At 30.3% G+C, this 18007-nt stretch overlaps 1 protein-coding gene across 15 annotated transcripts; it reads left to right on the plus strand.

Annotated features, from left to right (window-relative positions):
- The first annotated feature begins 1358 nt into the window (after positions 1 to 1358).
- Positions 1359 to 17330, plus strand: LOC111678459 (patronin). 15 transcript variants are annotated; one of them, XM_046955081.1, is made up of 25 exons: positions 1359 to 2653; positions 3912 to 4223; positions 4285 to 4515; positions 4575 to 4825; positions 4894 to 4994; positions 5861 to 6010; positions 6839 to 6958; positions 7063 to 7197; positions 7324 to 7386; positions 7445 to 7582; positions 7647 to 7779; positions 7847 to 8040; positions 8109 to 8248; positions 8306 to 8404; positions 9238 to 9384; positions 9661 to 10896; positions 10957 to 11499; positions 11561 to 11797; positions 11858 to 12047; positions 12257 to 12331; positions 12644 to 12715; positions 13379 to 13483; positions 15664 to 15849; positions 16639 to 16921; positions 16990 to 17330. In XM_046955081.1, exons 1-25 carry the CDS (start codon positions 2627 to 2629, stop codon positions 17132 to 17134), a joined length of 5313 nt encoding a protein of 1770 aa, XP_046811037.1. In that variant the 5' UTR covers positions 1359 to 2626; the 3' UTR covers positions 17135 to 17330. The 15 variants fall into 15 exon arrangements, with proteins under 15 accessions (XP_046811037.1, XP_046811044.1, XP_046811040.1 ...); XM_046955088.1 differs by lacking the exon at positions 15664 to 15849; XM_046955084.1 differs by lacking the exon at positions 13379 to 13483.
- Positions 17331 to 18007: the final 677 nt, after the last annotated feature.

Raw genomic sequence — 18007 nt, forward strand, 5'->3', positions numbered from 1 at the left:
ATCAACAATTTAATTAAATTTAAGCTTTTTATAGTTTTAAAACGTTTAAAATATTATTATTGAATAATCTGTAAAAAAAATATATATAAATACATATCTTAAAATAAATATTATATTAATTATATTTACTACTTAGTTCATTTTTTCGCATTAAGAAATGAATAAAAAAAATAAATAAAATGAAAACATTTGGTAATATTATATTATTTATACTTAATACTTAACTAAAAATAATGGGAACTTTTAGTAAAGATTAGAAATAGAAAATGCTTTTATACATTTTGTAGCCAACATGGTGATACAAATTGTAAATTGTCTTTAAATAAGGTCTGGGATCAACATTATTTCAAAATAAAAACAAACCTAAGTTTCATCCCGATTTTAAATGTTATACTGTTGTTGTACTTAGTTTAAGGTAGAGTGTACCTTGACATTAGATTAGACTGTAAACTAGACTATAGAATATATTACAGACTTAAGATTAGACTATATAATTAGACTATAGAATAGACTATCATTAGTAATTACTCCATTTAAAATGTGAAATATTGTAATTTCAAAAACTTTAGATATGACGACAAAAAACAGTATAAATAATGCAGTTGCTATTGGTATTTAATTCAAAAACCTTTAAGATGCACTGTTGAAACCTCAAAAAAAGATAACACAGTTGCCGTTATTAGTTATATCGGTAACGTTGTTTATTTTGGTAATAAAGTGCACACTGTATTACCTAAATCAAGTAAGAAAAGTATCATAAACAATAGCATATTTACTTTTTGGATGAAATATAACATTTAGGATTGCCAAACCTTGGCATTACTAGGAAAGAATAGCCTTGACATGTCTTGTTATGAAATTCTGTTTTATTCACTATGATTATTTAAAGTCATCACAGCGACTTTATTATTGTCAAACAACGACGATACTGCACTTCGTTATATATATATATTCTAAACTATTATTTTATTACTACCCGACCATAAATATTTATAATTTTTCATAACGGCAACACCGCATTACCAAATAGAAACATATCTATATTTTTTATTCTGGCATCACCATTTTACCGAGTGTCAAACTAGGCTGGCAGACAAATAGCTATTGCAGCGCCGTTTCGTATTAAACGATAGAATTATTCGGCCAACACTGAAAATTTTTCAATTAAAAAGTCGATATTTTATATCAGCTATGAACTCATTGTGCAAATTTAAAACATACAAATTATAATTTAAAATTTTTGAATATTTTATTTAAACATAAATATTTTATTTAAACATAAACATAGCCGGCTTATAGACGATTTTCAGCCGCCGACGAAATTTTAATTGTCAAACACCGTCGACACAATTATTGCTTGTCGGCACAGATCTTTGATGACGGGTTGAATTAACTAAAACAAGATACACTAGCAGAGCTTAAAAAAATATTACTCCATAAACGATATAAATAAATGAAAATTCAATAACTAAAATAAATGCGAGTATAAAATAAACATTCGAAAATTAACAACAATTACTAAAAATTGGCGAACATTGTAACTAAAAAGAAAACCTAAAAAATATGTTTGAAAAAAGAAATAAAATGAATTTGCTACTTGAAAAGAAAGAAAAAAATTTGTCGTAATAAAAAAGAAAGAGAGAAATATTTGCTATGTCATTAGTACTGTGAAGTTTGTGAGAGAGAATCAAATAGAGTTTTTATCGAATAATGCAGATACGACTGCCAGAAAAATACCCATAAGAATTGTGTTAATTTTTTTGCATCGTGAAAAAAAAGTATTTAGAAATTATATGTGTGCAAATAAAAATAAAATTACTGAAAATTGTTTATTAATGTCGATTAAAGACAATAAAGATGAATTTGTGATGAAGAATATTCAGTAAGACGGCAAAAATTGGAAAAGTGTAAACAGCTGACGACAACGGTGACGACGACTACGTCAAATGCTGCTTTAAAACCCCTACGCCCACCGCGGTTATGATTGAGTGAATCACTTTCTGTTCGCTGTTCAGTTTTGTACATAAAAAGTTTTTTTTTTTGTTAAATTTTAAAGTGCAGTTATATTCTTCATCTCTGTAATGGACACTGAACTTGATGATGATAAAGTAATTAACATAATTAGTTACACGAAACCGCAAAGTTGCGATTTTATTTAAGCAAAATCTTAGAATTGAAGTAAAAGAAAAGAATTACACAGCTAGATAGAAATACATAAATAAAAAAAGGAATCATCAAACTAAAAAAGTTTTCACAGTAGTCTCGGTGAAAGTAAGCGGAAAGAGGGCACAAATACAATATTTATTATTTATTTCGATGTGGAAACGCCTGCTGCCCTGTGTGCAAAGCTAAGCTACCCAAAAAAAAAAACAACAAAAAAAGTAACAGAAAAAAAGAAGTAAAAAACGACGAACATAAGCAAAAAACAAAAGGTGGAAAGTAGAAGAGGAAGAAGGCGAAAAACACTCCTCTGACTTCATAAGCTCTGCAGCAACTGCCGTCTACATTCATTAGTGCTGCCTTGAGTCGCAGCCTGTGCTGCTGCTGCTACTTGTCGACTCTTCTTTGAGCAAATTTGAGTTGTCTAATTTATTTTTGTAAACGAAAAATAAATCAAAATCTCATAATGGACGAAACACAAGAAATTCGTCAGGTATGTTGCAAAATTCATATGTTCATAATGGAATAAATAAATATTCAATTTGCGAGAAATGTTTTCTTTCTTTCGTATTTCTACATTAATATTTTAACTTCTTTCTTTCAAATGCCACTCTATACATAATTTATATTTGTTAGATTTGCCATTACTTAATTGTTCATTGAATAACTAAGTAATGAACCAGCAAATAAGTGAATTACATGGAAAAAATATTAGACAAATCTTTAGTGATTAAATGTGTATACATATGTGTACCTACCATAATGATGACCAATTCATTCATGCATTCTAATATCTTTATTTGAAAATTGTTAAATTGTATTGTTTCCAATTCGACCAGTTTCAATAATATACATACCTGTTTTGTCAATGTTAGTTGCTAGTAAATGTATTAACACATTCTACATATTATTCTGTTTAACAAACAATTAAACAACAAAAAAAGAATTTGTAGTATTATAAAGTTTATTTGAATGGTGGTGTCATTCGCCTACATCTATTGCCAAAAGAGTAGCATTCAACTTTTTTCTGTAGCACAGACAACCAACCATTAAACTAAATGAAAAACAATATGTCAAATTTCTTTCCCCCCTAAAAAACTTATGAATTTAAGCCCCAACGACCCTTCTCAGTAGTCGCACATTATTCGCATGAAATGCGTTTATGTTAATACATAAATATGTATGTAAATAATTCTATCAATAATTCTCTGAGTACATTTATCAATCGCTCATCATCGACTCGACAAAGCTGATCGAGTGTAATTGAAGTTTATCGTCATTTTTTTCTTTGTTGAACGTCACACACATTCATGCATAAAAACTAACAAAATCTACAAAATATGAATGTGTCGATATGTATGTACGTGCGTGTCTTTGTATATTTTTTTTGTGTGGTCTAAGTTGAAATATTTGTAACGTACTTACGTACCTCTATGGACACCTACATTCACTGCTTGCCATAATGTTAACATGTCTACAAAAATGTACAAACAAGTTTCATTTGAATATTTACATTTAATTAAAAGAATTATTGGTCAGAATAGGAGTCTCCCTAATTTTGTCTTTTTGTCAAAATGCTGACATAATTTCTATAAACAGACTAGTGGTGTATGTCTGCTAGAACAGCAAAAATGTTTGCACTTGTTTCCCTTAACTTGCGGGATATTTTGTATGTAAATAATTTTGGAATAGTTTTACGTTTAAAAGATGTTTCTGAGTAATTCAATTGCTTTTATTTATATTCTTGTTAGGCTCGTTATCGTGCTTCAGTTAAATGGTTATTGTCCAAGGCATATAATAACCGGGTGCCGGACAATCTTAAAGAGCCGTTCTATAGGGATCATGAGAATCAAGAGCGACTTAAACCTAAAATTGTTGTTGATCTGGGGAATGCAACTTTGTATTGCCAGACATTATCGAATTTATATTCCGATCCAAATTACCAAAGCCTTAATCACTGGTCGATATTGCAAACATTGGCTCGTAAGGGAGTGCCTGTCAATGAATCGCCCGATATGCCTCTAACAGAAACAGTATTGATACAAACAAATCCCCTAAGAATTGTAAGTACTATTACGAAAACATTTCAGAATACTTCAATAAATTATATCGTCCATGAAACAGGTGGGTCATATGGCAGTTGTAGAGGCACTTATGATGTTGTATGCCAAGGAAATAACATCAAACGAACGTATTAATAATGCTATCAAAAGAATATCGGGTAATAGTGATCAACCTGTTCTTACGGTTAGTGGAAATGTAGAACATACAATTCTTTCGTGGGTGTCTCATACTTGTGCTGCTTTAAAAAAACGTATAGAACGTGATTTACAAATAAATCCCGAAGATGAAAATGTAAGTAATACGAGCCAAATTAAGGAAATCTCATTAAATCACGTATTAATACTTTGTAGGGCAAACGCCTGCAAGCCCCAGACATACCGCCGGTGCGTGACTTTCAAGATCTTTGCGATGGCATTTGCTTGGCACTTTTGATATCCTACTATTGTCCCAAAGTTGTGCGTTGGACGGATGTGCGCATAAATTATTTACCGGCAGTTGAGGATTCTATACACAATGTTTTGTTAGTGAGCAATTTTTCTCAAAAATATCTGCCATACAATGTGTTCCATATGCTTCCCGAGGATGTCACTTATATGAGAGGGTATTACGTTTTGAAACATGCTCTTCCAATATTAAATTGTCTTATATATTTTTCCATGTTTTTTACAGATCAATGCGTCTAAATTTGCTTGTTCTTTTGGCCGATTTGTTTAATCTTTTTGAAATTCATCCGGCCAATTGTGTTACATATCCTGGCATGGATTCTATTGGTAAGCTTTGTTACATTTCAATTTTAATTTTCTATTTCTACCTTTACTTTTTGCTTGTTTATTTTTTTGTATTATTTGGAAGAGGTACATATTCTTATTTATATCTGGTAATGGTCTATGTATATACACATACAAACAAGTATCTGTTAATAAACTCGGGTTTTTATCTGTCACTTTTACCACTATCACAAAAAAATTAAAAAAAAAAACACTAAGCTAAAGTTTACTAAAAAGAAGGCTTCTTTAAGTATTAATATTAATCCTTTGTAATTAGTAACTAAATTTTGGCAAATGGTGGTGATTTGGTAATGGAAATAATGAAGATTGATTGCTTATTTTGCAAATAGTCACCATATTAATCTTAGTTTAACTTTTAGAATTTTTTTAATTATTGTTATTCTGTGTATTCTGGCTAATAAAGAAACACACACATATCCTTAGAGCCTGTAATGTGTTTGAAGAAAGATATTTACATATATTTACTGAATGTCGAATGTAACACTTTTTAAGGAATTTTAACATCCAACCTGCCTTCATTGTTGTACAAATTGCATTGTAATATTGTCCAGTTTTGTTATTGCATTGAATTTGAATTATTTGTCTTGCATATCAATACTATCTGGACTGTTCGCCAGGACATCGTGTACAAATACTTAATGGGCTCCTGATAAATTTTGCAACTCAATAGTCTATGTTTTGTCCATTTGTTTTACATAAAATAGGTGTTTTAATACAAAAAAAATATTTTGTTTCTCTAAATATGCAAACGATTAAAAACTATTCTCTTTTATCTTCTTTCTTTCTGTTTCTGGTATGCAATGAACAAAAAATATGTTAACAAAAAAAAAAACGTTTAAAAATAACAGAAATCATCGCTAAACAGAATGCAGGTGCCAATGAACATGGAATATATCACCGCCGCGGTTTAACTATGCCTACTGTCACACCGATTCCTGATTTAAGAAGTGAATTAGACCAACCTTCTTCATCGCCATCGACAAGACCTCAATTTCAAGGTCAATATTAACAATGATCAAAGAAATTAAATTGTTTTAGTGTTTGTTGTTGGTTATTATTGTTTCGCAAACATTTTACAAAAAAATAATACAAACTCGAAACACCACAATACAATTTTTAAATTTTCCTTATTTATATTTTATGTTTAAAATTTTGCTTGTTTTGTTTAATATTTCGTTATTTTGCTATTATTTTTAAACATTTACGACATACATAGATGCATGTAATTCTATTTTAATACACACTTTTTTTTATTCATTCACAAACAATATCATCACAGTACGCATTTATACATATACGCATTTATCCAATCATCATCCATGCATACATACATATGAAAACATCCATATATTGTTTGATCTATACAACATTTTCATAAGTTTGTCCCATTTTATTAGTACGAACATACATACATACTACATTCTCTACTATATGTATAAATAATAATAAAAAAAAGAAAATAGTAAAAATATTTATACTTCCCAAGACACTAGGTGAATTCTTCCCTGTGAAATTGTATGTGTGTGTGTTTCTTTAAAATAGTGTATTTTCAATATATTTTGCTTAAAAATCTTTTGAATTGTTAGTGCGGTAATTAGTGAGTATTTTTTTATTCCTTTATTTTTTGCAATTCATTCAATTAAATGAGAAATCTCAGTAACAACTGCTCCTTAAAACTTCATCCTGTTTCTAACAACCACTTTCAAGATATAATTTTATTTATTTATTTTTTTTATTTTACTAAAGTTTTCATAATTTAAAATTATTTATTTTACTTATTTTCGTCGTATTACTTTCTTTTATTTAAAATGCATTTACACTTTTAGTTACGTATACGAATTCTGCAAGTGGTCTTATAATAAATAAACCAGCACTATCCATACAACCACCTTCATCTCAATTTGATCCGCATCACATGGCTGAAAATACTCATTTCGAAAACGAAGGTAATCCTTATTGGCACTTTTCAATTTGAGTCCGTTTGTGTTGAACTTTTAAGTTTTTTTTACACTTAATTTATTTTATTTTTGATTTGATTTTATTTGATTAGCATTCGTTGTACACAAATCACGTGGTATTACCACATTATCATCCATGCATATGCAGCAACAGGATCCCTTAATGCCGGCTCGTTTAAGACAGGCCAAAGAAAAAAACAATACAGAATCCAAGGCCGATGAAAGAGGTTTGTTTTTTTTACGTTTCTGTTTCTTTCATTTCTCATTTGCCATTTACACAATGTTATTTTTTGTTACATTTAACTTGATGCCGGGAAATATTTTACAAGATTTAAATTATTTATTTTATTTAGGGGACAATGTACCAGCTGGAAGACCTAGTAATTGGGATCAACACCGACGACCCAGTTATGCAGGTATATACATAATGTTTATTAATTTATGTCATGATACTATTCTAAATTGTCATTCTAGGACGAAGATCACGTAGAAACTCATCTAGTGAAGATTCTCAATTGACCATTGAAAACTTTGGTGGCTCTCAGGATCAGCTGAATAACATTGAGCGTTTTGAAAGAGAGAGAGAACGTAAATTATCCAATACAACAATAGGTAATTGGGAAACATTAATGCAGTTTTATACATTTATATATAACTTTTATTAATTATTTTATAGAACATGTGGTACCCGTTAGATCTTCCATTGCTGATGCTCGTGGTACTTTGCAATTAGGTTATGATACCGATTCAGGTTCAGAAAAACAAGATCGCGATACAGAGAAACAAGAACCACTTAAACGACAAACTAGGTAAAGATTATTTACTGCGAAAACTATTTTTTTTTATTTGAATTTAATTAAATAATAATATTTACAGCTACGATAATGTAAATTTTGCATCCAGTGCACAAAATAGAAGTAACAATGCCATTAACAGTCCACAAAAGCATTCCACTAGTCCAGAATTGGCTACAGATGAGCCGCCACGCGATCCAAATGCTACTCTTACTAGAAAATCTTCAAATGCAAGTATGCATATGAAAACTCCCAATTGGCAAAATAATCAATGTGGTAAATAACTTGTTAAAGTTTTTTGTTTAACACTCGCAGCTAATTTCATTAATATTTCAACATTTTAGACACGTTTGATGATGACACTCGTTCGTTAGAAAGCACTTACAAGCTCAATACCATACGCATGAAACTAGAAGAGAAAAGAAAGAAAATTGAGCAGGATAAACAAAGAATTGAAGCAGCTCTGTCGCGTCACCAAAAAGAAGTATTTTTAATTTACCTTCAAAATATTGTTTTATACTAAACTTATTTCACTTTGCAGTTCAATCAGGATGCGGATCTTGTGGATGCTGATTACATGAAGTGGGAAACCATGAGTCGTACTTCGGACATTGATCCCAATGAATTGGATAAATACCAGGTTGGTAAAATAAATTTGAGGTATTTTCTTATTGTGGTGGTCGCATTTCCATGTTAATCTTTAACCCATTTACAAATTATGTAAATCATTTCTTTAACAGAGATATCCACTTTGATAAATCATTATTAATAATTTAATGATAGTTCAAAAATTGTTAAATTTCAAAACAATTTCTTTATAAAATTAGAATATTAGTGAAAAAAATTTAATCACTTCTGCAGTCAAAACTTTATTAGAGATTTAGAATATTTTTATATTTGTTTCTTTGTTCTAACACTAAATGTGTAACTATAAAAAAAAACTTATCATTTTAAATCTAATTTAAAGTTTTAATCTACATTATAAATGCTCAATAGAATTATATATAATTTACGATGTTAGTTATTTATATTGTGAGCTTTTCAGTTGGGGTTTCCAGTTTTTCAATTTAAATCAATTGATGGATATGTTCCATAGCTGAATTATATATAATCGGTAATCATTTTCAAAAAGCTCTGTGCAATAAAAATCCCTTTTTTCATTCACAATTTGAAAGATAATATAAACTCACAATATAAATATTTACCCTCGTAGTAGTAATTTTGTTTAAGATTAAAATTGTTTTCAAAATCCATAAAAAAGAATAAATTTGAACTATTTATATTTTGAAAATCAGTATTATGTTGTCCCTTTGTTTTGGTGTAAAGAGTATTTATTGTTTAAAAATCGTTTTTATTTTGAGTTTATCTTAAACGTGACCGTATGTAACATTGTATGTATGTATGTTTGCCCACTGTAAACGTAATTAACTGCATTTCTAACTTCTAAATCCTTTACATCATTAACTCACACAGCAAAGCATCGCTATTATGAATATGAATCTTCAAGACATTCAACAAGATATACAAAGATTAGCTACGCAGCAAAATCAGATACAGGCCCAACAAATGCAAGCTCAACAGCTCCTGCAGGCCCAACAAATAGCAAATATGTTGAATCAGGTAAACATCACAGATCAACAACGCACATCAATATATTTTACATTCTATACACACATACACGCCCATTTAACACATTTCCATAATTAGATGTTAAATGTTTTCTTTTTTACACCAGATTTTCGTATCTGTATCTGAGTCTAATTCGAATTTGACTGTATACTCTGTCAGACGAGAATATATTTTACTCGCTTTATTAAACAACAACAGTTTTATTTTATCTCTCACTTCCTTAACTGATTTTCTTGAAATTATGTATTTTTGCTCTTCTTCTATAAGCAACAACAAAATTTCGGATCACAACAACATTTAGCCGATCCTTATCCAACACGACCCTTGCAACATCAACCGAATTTTGGATCATCACCTCATTTGCCACAGTCGTTTAATGCCGGCGGTGTTGTTAATCCATATGGCTCTAGACCCCCAAGTCGAGATCCCTATCAACAAATGCAAACCATGCCTGTCCAGTATATAAATGATAATGCACCCTATATGTATGCCCAACAGCAACAACCGCCAGCCATGATGCCCCAATCGCAATACAATACCATGCATCCTCATTACAATGACAACAACGCCGTGCCTTATAACAGAAGTAACAATCATAGCTTCGGTGGGCCACAGTCTCAGAATAGTCAACCGCCGATGCAGAGTCATCATCCGCATCAACAATACATTCCTCGTCAAAGTATTTACGATGATTATCAAATACAGTCGATGCATGGCCGTGAGCCGAATATGTCGCCACAACCGAACAATTACTATGGGCATGAACCTCTAGTGCAACAACAGCCAAATCAACAACAGTATCCTACACAAAGAAGAACATGGGGTCAGCCGTCGTTCGATCCGATGCAAATGGTAGATGTTGGCGGTGGCAATACTTGGCAGAGGCGACCTCAGAAATCTATGGATAGCGACGGTGGTGGTCCTAATTGGGGTAGTCCACAAGGGGAAAATAACATACAGCACCACCGCTCGTCCATACACCAAAACGGTGATGGCCAACACCATCAAATGTACCCGGTACACTCCTCTCCATTGCATAGCCAACGCATGACAGGTGGGAATGGCGGAGGAGTAGGTATGGGTAGCGGCGTACAGAGGCAGCAATCTATGACCAATTTAAGAGAAACCAGATCACCAAATGTTGTTCCCAAGCCTTCATCGGCTCCCACGCCTCCTGATGATGTCATGGCACCTCAAAGTATTTGCTTTATTGGCGATCAGGATGATATTGACGAAATTGAACGTAACGTTATTGAAAAAATGCAATCCACTGGTCTTTCAGAATACATCTTCCCCATACATCACAATCAACAACAGCAACAACAATCGCATATGTCTCATACAGCACAAATGCAACGCGACGAGCGAGAAAACAACTATGACGATTACGTTGGTGGTGGCGGGAGTGACATGATGCCACAAAAACTGAATATAACTAGCGGCAATCTAACCTATAGAATACCTTCACCACAACGTCCACTACTCCATCCGAATAGCTTCCAGGTAAATGTGTATAAATAATGTTAAATGTAAATTTTATTAAATTTATTTGCAAATATTTAGGATCCCCGATCATCAGAAAAGAATACTACTGAAAAAGGCTTCTACATTTCCTTTGACGATGATCAGCCTAAAAGACCTAAACCACCTTTGCGAGTGAAGCGTTCACCCAAAAAGGAAAAGAGCCTAGACAGTGCTGACAACCAGCTATCGAACAATTCCGACTCAACCGACTACGTTGAAATGATCAGCAATGACGTTAGTGTCGAGCCAAAAATTAGACCAAAAGTACACAAACTGAACTATAGCGAGAGTAATAGCAGCAGTAGTAACCAAAACAGAAACACAATGGACATAAATAAAGCCACTTACAACAAATACACCGACAGTCCCATACAACTCAGTCAGGTGATGTCAGTGGGTGAGAGTAAAAACGAACACAAAACACAAAACTCTTCATCTTCGCACAATAATCAACCACAAACACCACCTCCATCTGTAGCTTCCACTTCGCCAACACATTTAAGAAACAGTACATCTTTAGAGAATCGTGAAGTCAAAAGCAAAGCTTTGGTAATTGGCACTGATCCATCTACTCTTGATCCGGTAAGAGCGATAATGGTTTTCATTTGCAAACCAATATAAAGAGACCTTTTTGGTATTTTAGGAATCAGCAGAGGAAATGGAACGTCGTAAAGAAAAGATTATGCTTTTATCTCTTCAACGTCGCCAACAGCAAGAAGAAGCTAAAGAGCGAAAGGAACAAGAGGCTGCACGAAAACGTGAAATAGAACGTGAGAAAGAGGAAGAGAAGCAGCGTAAAAAGGAGGAACAAATGGCACGTAGGGCAGCTATACTCGAACAGCACCGTCTCAAGAAAGCACTCGAGGAAGCTGAGCGAGAGGTATACAGTTCTATTTTTAAATGTTATTGCAGTTATTAATTTCTATTTAAATAATTTCAGGGAAAAACAATAGATCGCTCAGATATTGGTCACAAACCAAGCTCCAACACAAATACTGTGACAAGAACACGCCCTAAGCCAACACGTCCACGACCCAAAACAATACATGTCGACGATGGATCTGTTGATATAAGTGATGCTTCAACCATATCTAGTCGCGGCAAAAAAGGTTCTAGTACCAATCTAACAGGTAAACTTTCAACTTATTGCTTTGCAAAACAATTGTTGTTATTGGTGTTTATAAATATTTTTATTGTTTATTTTTTGGATTTTTAATTTCGTTCTTATGTTTCATTTGTTTTCTTTTTATTTGTTTTATTTATCGATTGTTTGTTGCATGGCTCCTTTTAATATTGAACTGTTTGATTCATTGATCGTTTGCGTATCAATAATCAAAAGGCTACGGCCAATTTAATAGCAATTCAATGAGGAGAGATTATTACAGAGGCTCTCAAGATTCCCTTACAGTTAAAGGTAATTATAATTTTATTTACTTTCATTTTTTATTTAATATTTTAATTTTATTATAAAGTTTTTTTTAGCTGTACTCTAAATGAAAAATTAGCTTATATTTTATTTTTCATTTTGAATACGGCTGTAATTTTTTTTTTAATATTGGTTTTGAGTTTATTACAAAGGGGTTTATGTTTAGTTTTTAGTTATATTTTTATATGCTTTTGTATTATTGTTCTGCATGAAAGTATTTTGTTGTGATTTGGAAAAAACAGCTTCAAAATACAGACTTGTCTGTTGTTGGACTTAAAGTAATAATTTTTCTTTTGTCAGAATCGCCGGACGAGTACCCAAGTACAAGTTCCACGCCAATTGGACGTCGCGGATCATATAAACTATCTAAAGGTTGGTGGCGGGAAATCACATATTTAACTACTTACATAAATATATATGTACTTCTGAATGAATGAAATAATTCATTTATATTTTCAAATATTTTTTATTTGCAATTTGAGTTAATTTCATTCTTACTTTTGTTCTGTTGTATTCAGTTTAGTTGAGTTTTTTTTTTATTTAATTTGCTTAAACTAATCCCTTTTAATTATGAAATTTATCTTTTGAGTTTTCTAACGCAATAATCTAAAAGCAAAATGTGACAGTCTGAAGCTGGGTTTGTTTTGCACATGTTATGTAATGTTTGCTTTTATTAATTTATAAAATACTCGTATTTATTAATAATGCCTTGATTAGCATGCTCCTACTAAGAATCCTTAATTTTATGAAAATAAATATATACACAAACATATACATACAATGATTATAAATAAATATATAAATGATGTTTAGGTTTAATACGGTTAATGGATCCATTTATATATAATAATATTTTATTTGAATTATATTATATAAGAGTGAAAGGGAGTTGGGTTTTCTTTACATTATTTTTGTTTAATTTCGAATATAAGCTTTATTCCGATAAATTCCCATTTATAATATAAAAACCAAAAAACAAATAGAGATGATTATTATCAAATATTAAACCCTCATAAAATGTGGGAATTCTTCCAGAACCAAATGTCGAACGAGGTCGAACTTTATCACGTATATCTGTAGCCAAAGGAAGTACTCTAAACTTTCGTGGGCGAAAATCTAATTCGCTTATGAATCTTTGTGGTAAGAGTTTTAGTCACCATTATATTTATATATTTTTTTGTTTTCTTTCTGTAAATTATTGTGAAATAATTATTTGGTTTTCGGTTAATAATTTTTATTGTTTTTTTCATATATCTATTTAATATTTATTTATTTTACGAGGAGTTGTGGTTTTTTCTTTCGTTATTGTTATTTAAGAAATTTGTTTTTTTTTATATTTTAATTGTAAATTTCTTGTCATTTTTTTTTCATTTGAATTCACATTCATACATTAGTTAATCATTATATTCATAAACCAATTCATACATTCGAGCATTAAAATAAGTAAATAATATGTAGTTTATTTAAGTGTATTAGTGTCTATTTTCATTGTTCATGCCATTTTATTATTAAATTTATGATAAAACTTAATGATCGATATTATTGGCGCCTCTTCTTTAATTTTATACTACGAAATACAGATGACAATTGTAAAATACTTTCAAACATCAGATTTCTCATAATTTCTAGTTGGCATGACTAGAATTTTATTAGAAAGTTTTTACCAGTTTGACTTAATTTTTTATTTTAGTCGTTAAACTAGTGTCGTGAAATTAATCATGAAATTAGTTTTAATAAGAGGTTTTTTTAAAGGCATGAATATAGCTTTAGTTTAAGAAGGTTTATACACCATAAGAATAACGCTGTATATCCACTAGGATACCATAAGGTTCATCGTGATTCCCTTCAAGTAGTTATGATTCAAAAACAGAGAAACAAAGAACACTACAACAAGACGAGGAAATAAGAAGATAGGTAAAGAGTAAAGATGTATGGAAAACGGTTCTATTTCTAAGGTGATACAATCTGGAATATCTGTCATTATCACGCAATTTACCCCAGTTCGTCATGGAACCTATTCCCTAGCAAGAGACCAGCCAGAGATGCTGTATCCTAGGACATTGACAAATACAATGCTCGATCGTCTCTACTTCCATCTCATCTTTGCATAACCTGCAATAGCCCGATATACTACAATTTCACTTACTGACAGAGGGTTTAACTAAAAAAAGGCCAATTAGAATCCCTATCAGAACCCTTAGACTGCTTCTATCCAGTCCTATAAGTATTTTTGTTTCCAATCTACTATTCCAGAACAGGTTGATGATATCACGTATTCTCTCGAATATCAACCTATTATAGTGACAAGTGGGTGCTTTTACCATCCTTTCATACGATTTATGGTTCGAAGCTAATCTGACTAGTTCGTCCGTAACTTCATTACTATGCACGTTACAGTGCCCTGGCACCCAACACAATCTAATGACAAACCGTTCAAAAATGCGCCTTTTGACAAGCTAATGCTCCGATAAGCATGAATATAAAAATAATTAAATGGGGTTTTATATAACTTCACCAACGATTTTAAACCATAGATCATAGAAAATCGCAATATTGAACTTGATTTCAAAAACATCAAGGCAATGCAATTTTGAAACAACTACATTATTAAACAACACATATTTTTAATTAGAGCAACAGATTCCTCATGATTTTCAAATAAATTTAAAAGAAAATTCGTAAATATTTATTTTGCTTTTGTAAATCAAGCAGCAATTTGTAATCAAGTGTATTTTACACAAATTTTAAATAAAATTAAGTTAACTTTTATTTTAGTTTTAAATTTTGGGAATATTTTAAAAGAAGAAAAAGAAAAATGCGATTTGTAATTTAATAAAGCTTACACACATACATGTATACTTTTAATTTCATTTGTAAGTTTTTTTCTACTTATTATTTTTACCTTTTAAACCACAGGCACCATTTTTTAAAGAATACATTTATTTTATATGTTTTATTAATTAATTATTCTTATAATTTATGAAATCATCTTTAATTAAAAATTTTAAAAATACAATGCAAAATACATATTATGCTTTTGCTGTAACTAAACTAATTTAATCATTAATTATTGTTTCTTTTTTTATTCTAAATTTAAACCCATTTAAAATACAAAAAAAAAAAACTAAAATTAAATAAAATATTTCGATTAAATGTGAAATCAAATGATTTCCTTAACAACTATATGTAATCATCCATTGACATCATCATCATCATTCAACAAACACATCATCTATCTCAACTGTTTAACGAATCGAAATAAATGTTTGTTTTGTAATTGTCTTGCCTTGATGATAACATTGATGTTTGGCTTGAAATAGATTCTGGTATAGGAAGAGCTACGCCACCACGTAGAGCACCATCGCCTGGTATGGCCTCGTTGAGTAGGCACATGCCCTCTCCATCTGGCCCTGGCTCTTTGCCGCCCGGTTTAATTACAAAACGACATGGTATGAACGATGGATCAAGTGATATATCATCGACTGGCAATTCCATGGATTATTCGGGTTCGTATAGATTAATCTTCTCTCTCCTCTTCATTTAGCAATTAAATCATAAATTCACACACTTGCATTCAATTTAAAAAACATATTCAAATCAATTCAGTTTAATTCGATTTAAGTTTATTATTTATTTTAATTTTATTTCTTTAATTATTTATTAGTTATTATTATTTTAAGTTTTTTTTAAGATTTAATTAAGTAAACTTAAATATATGTATGTAGGTTAGTTTAAGTACACGTTTACTACTTAGTTGGGCGGTCAATTTATAATTAAAGATTTTAATTTGAAGTTGTTAGAACTAACTTAGATTCATTAGTAAAACGAAACCTAAATATAATGAATGTTTAGCAGCTAGAGTAACTTCATGGCGGCATAGTAACCCCAGTCAATTGCCTTATTATTTATTAACATTATTATATTAATATTTTTAATGAAATGATGTTTGTTTTGTTTTGATTTGTTGTATTATGTTTTGTTGTGTTTATTATAGTTATTTTTTATTATTGTCATGTTGTATTTGAACAAAATTAATGTTGATTTGTTCTCAATGAATGCATTTTATTTATTTTTATTTTTTTCATATTTAAAATCTATTTTAATTATTTGATAAATCTGGTAAAAAAATTTAGCATTTTTTATAATATTGAATGAGTATTTCTGCTTGCAATTTACACTGAATCTTATGACAAGTAGCAATTAGCAATTGACAATTAACTTTTTTTACCGGACTTATCAAACGTTGCTGTTAAACAAAATATTATTTAAATAAATATAATGTTATTGTAATTTAGGGCCAAAATTATATAAGCAGCCAGCAGCTAAATCGAATAGAGGAATTATTCTCAATGCAGTCGAATATTGCGTCTTCCCAGGCGCTGTTAATCGTGATGCAAAACAAAAAGTGCTTGAGAAAATAGCACGTTCCGAAGCTAAACATTTCCTCATACTCTTCAGAGATGCAGGCTGCCAATTTCGAGCACTATACAGTTACACTCCTGACACGGAGCAGGTTGTTAAATTGTATGGTACTGGACCTATGCAAGTTGATGAAGTCATGTTTGATAAATTTTTCAAGTAAGTTTAAAAAACACATATTTGAAAATAAAATATTTCTAAATTGTAAATTGTTATTGTTTTTCTAGGTATAATTCAGGAGGAAAATGTTTTTCTCAAGTCCATACAAAGCATTTGACTGTTACAATTGATGCTTTCACAATACACAATTCATTATGGCAGGGTAAAAAAGTTAATTTGCCCAGTAAAAAAGACATGGCTCTAGTTATCTAATCATCATAAAATCACAATTCACACAATGAGTCTTACCAGAATTTTGCCGAGGAAATTAAATTTACAAAAAAGAAAACAAAAATAGATAAATGAGGTTTAGCCTTAAAATCGCTTAAGAAGTCAACTACATACTACAACTACAACTATTTTGAATGCTTAATTAGTGAAAGGATGTGTCTACTAAAAAAATATAAAATAAAAATATTGCAACCATTACAAATACACCACACACACACACCCCCTAAACTCCTTTAAGTATGATTTTATACTTCCCTATTCTTTTTATGTTAATAATATTTAATATTATAACCAGTTGAAGAAATAACTCACTCATACCCTTATTTAACTCTACTTCCCAACTACTCTCTCACACTCTAAACCTTTAATAACTCTATTCCCCTTAACCTGATATAAGAACTGAAATTATTACGATATATAACTTGGTATATAACATGAATAACTAAAAAAACAAATTAGGAAAGACAACTAAAGTCGTTATTATGTACTATATATTGCATAAAATTTAACTGAAATAAAATTTAAACAAAAAAAGGAAATGAATAAGAAAAACAATATAGTTTAGCAAAAAAGAAGAATTATTGAAATAATCCAAAACGAAAGTCAAATCAATACTATTTAATTATACTCTTATTAATTATTAATTTATGCTGAAAATGCATATAAAATAAATAAAAAAAATATATTATATATATACAAAATATGTATTACTTATTAAATCATTAAACAAAAAAAAAATAACTAAAAACAAAAAGAAGATATAACAAAAAAAAAAACAAACATATTTTTTATTATTAACTAATTTCTTAGTTTTTTTTTAATACGTTCTTTGTCTGATTTTTGTTTCTCAAGAAT

The sequence above is a fragment of the Lucilia cuprina genome, chromosome 6 (genome assembly GCF_022045245.1).
Source record: "Lucilia cuprina isolate Lc7/37 chromosome 6, ASM2204524v1, whole genome shotgun sequence".
In the NCBI taxonomy this organism is placed as follows: Eukaryota; Metazoa; Arthropoda; class Insecta; order Diptera; family Calliphoridae; genus Lucilia; species Lucilia cuprina.

Excerpts from the sequence above, each read along its gene's own strand:
- LOC111678459 (XM_046955081.1), top strand. The coding sequence starts at position 2,627 with ATGGACGAAACACAAGAAATTCGTCAG. Across the intron at positions 7,198-7,323 it reads ATCCAAGGCCGATGAAAGAG|GGGACAATGTACCAGCTGGA; the intron begins GTTTGTTTTTTT and ends TATTTTATTTAG. Across the intron at positions 7,583-7,646 it reads ATTATCCAATACAACAATAG|AACATGTGGTACCCGTTAGA; the intron begins GTAATTGGGAAA and ends ATTATTTTATAG.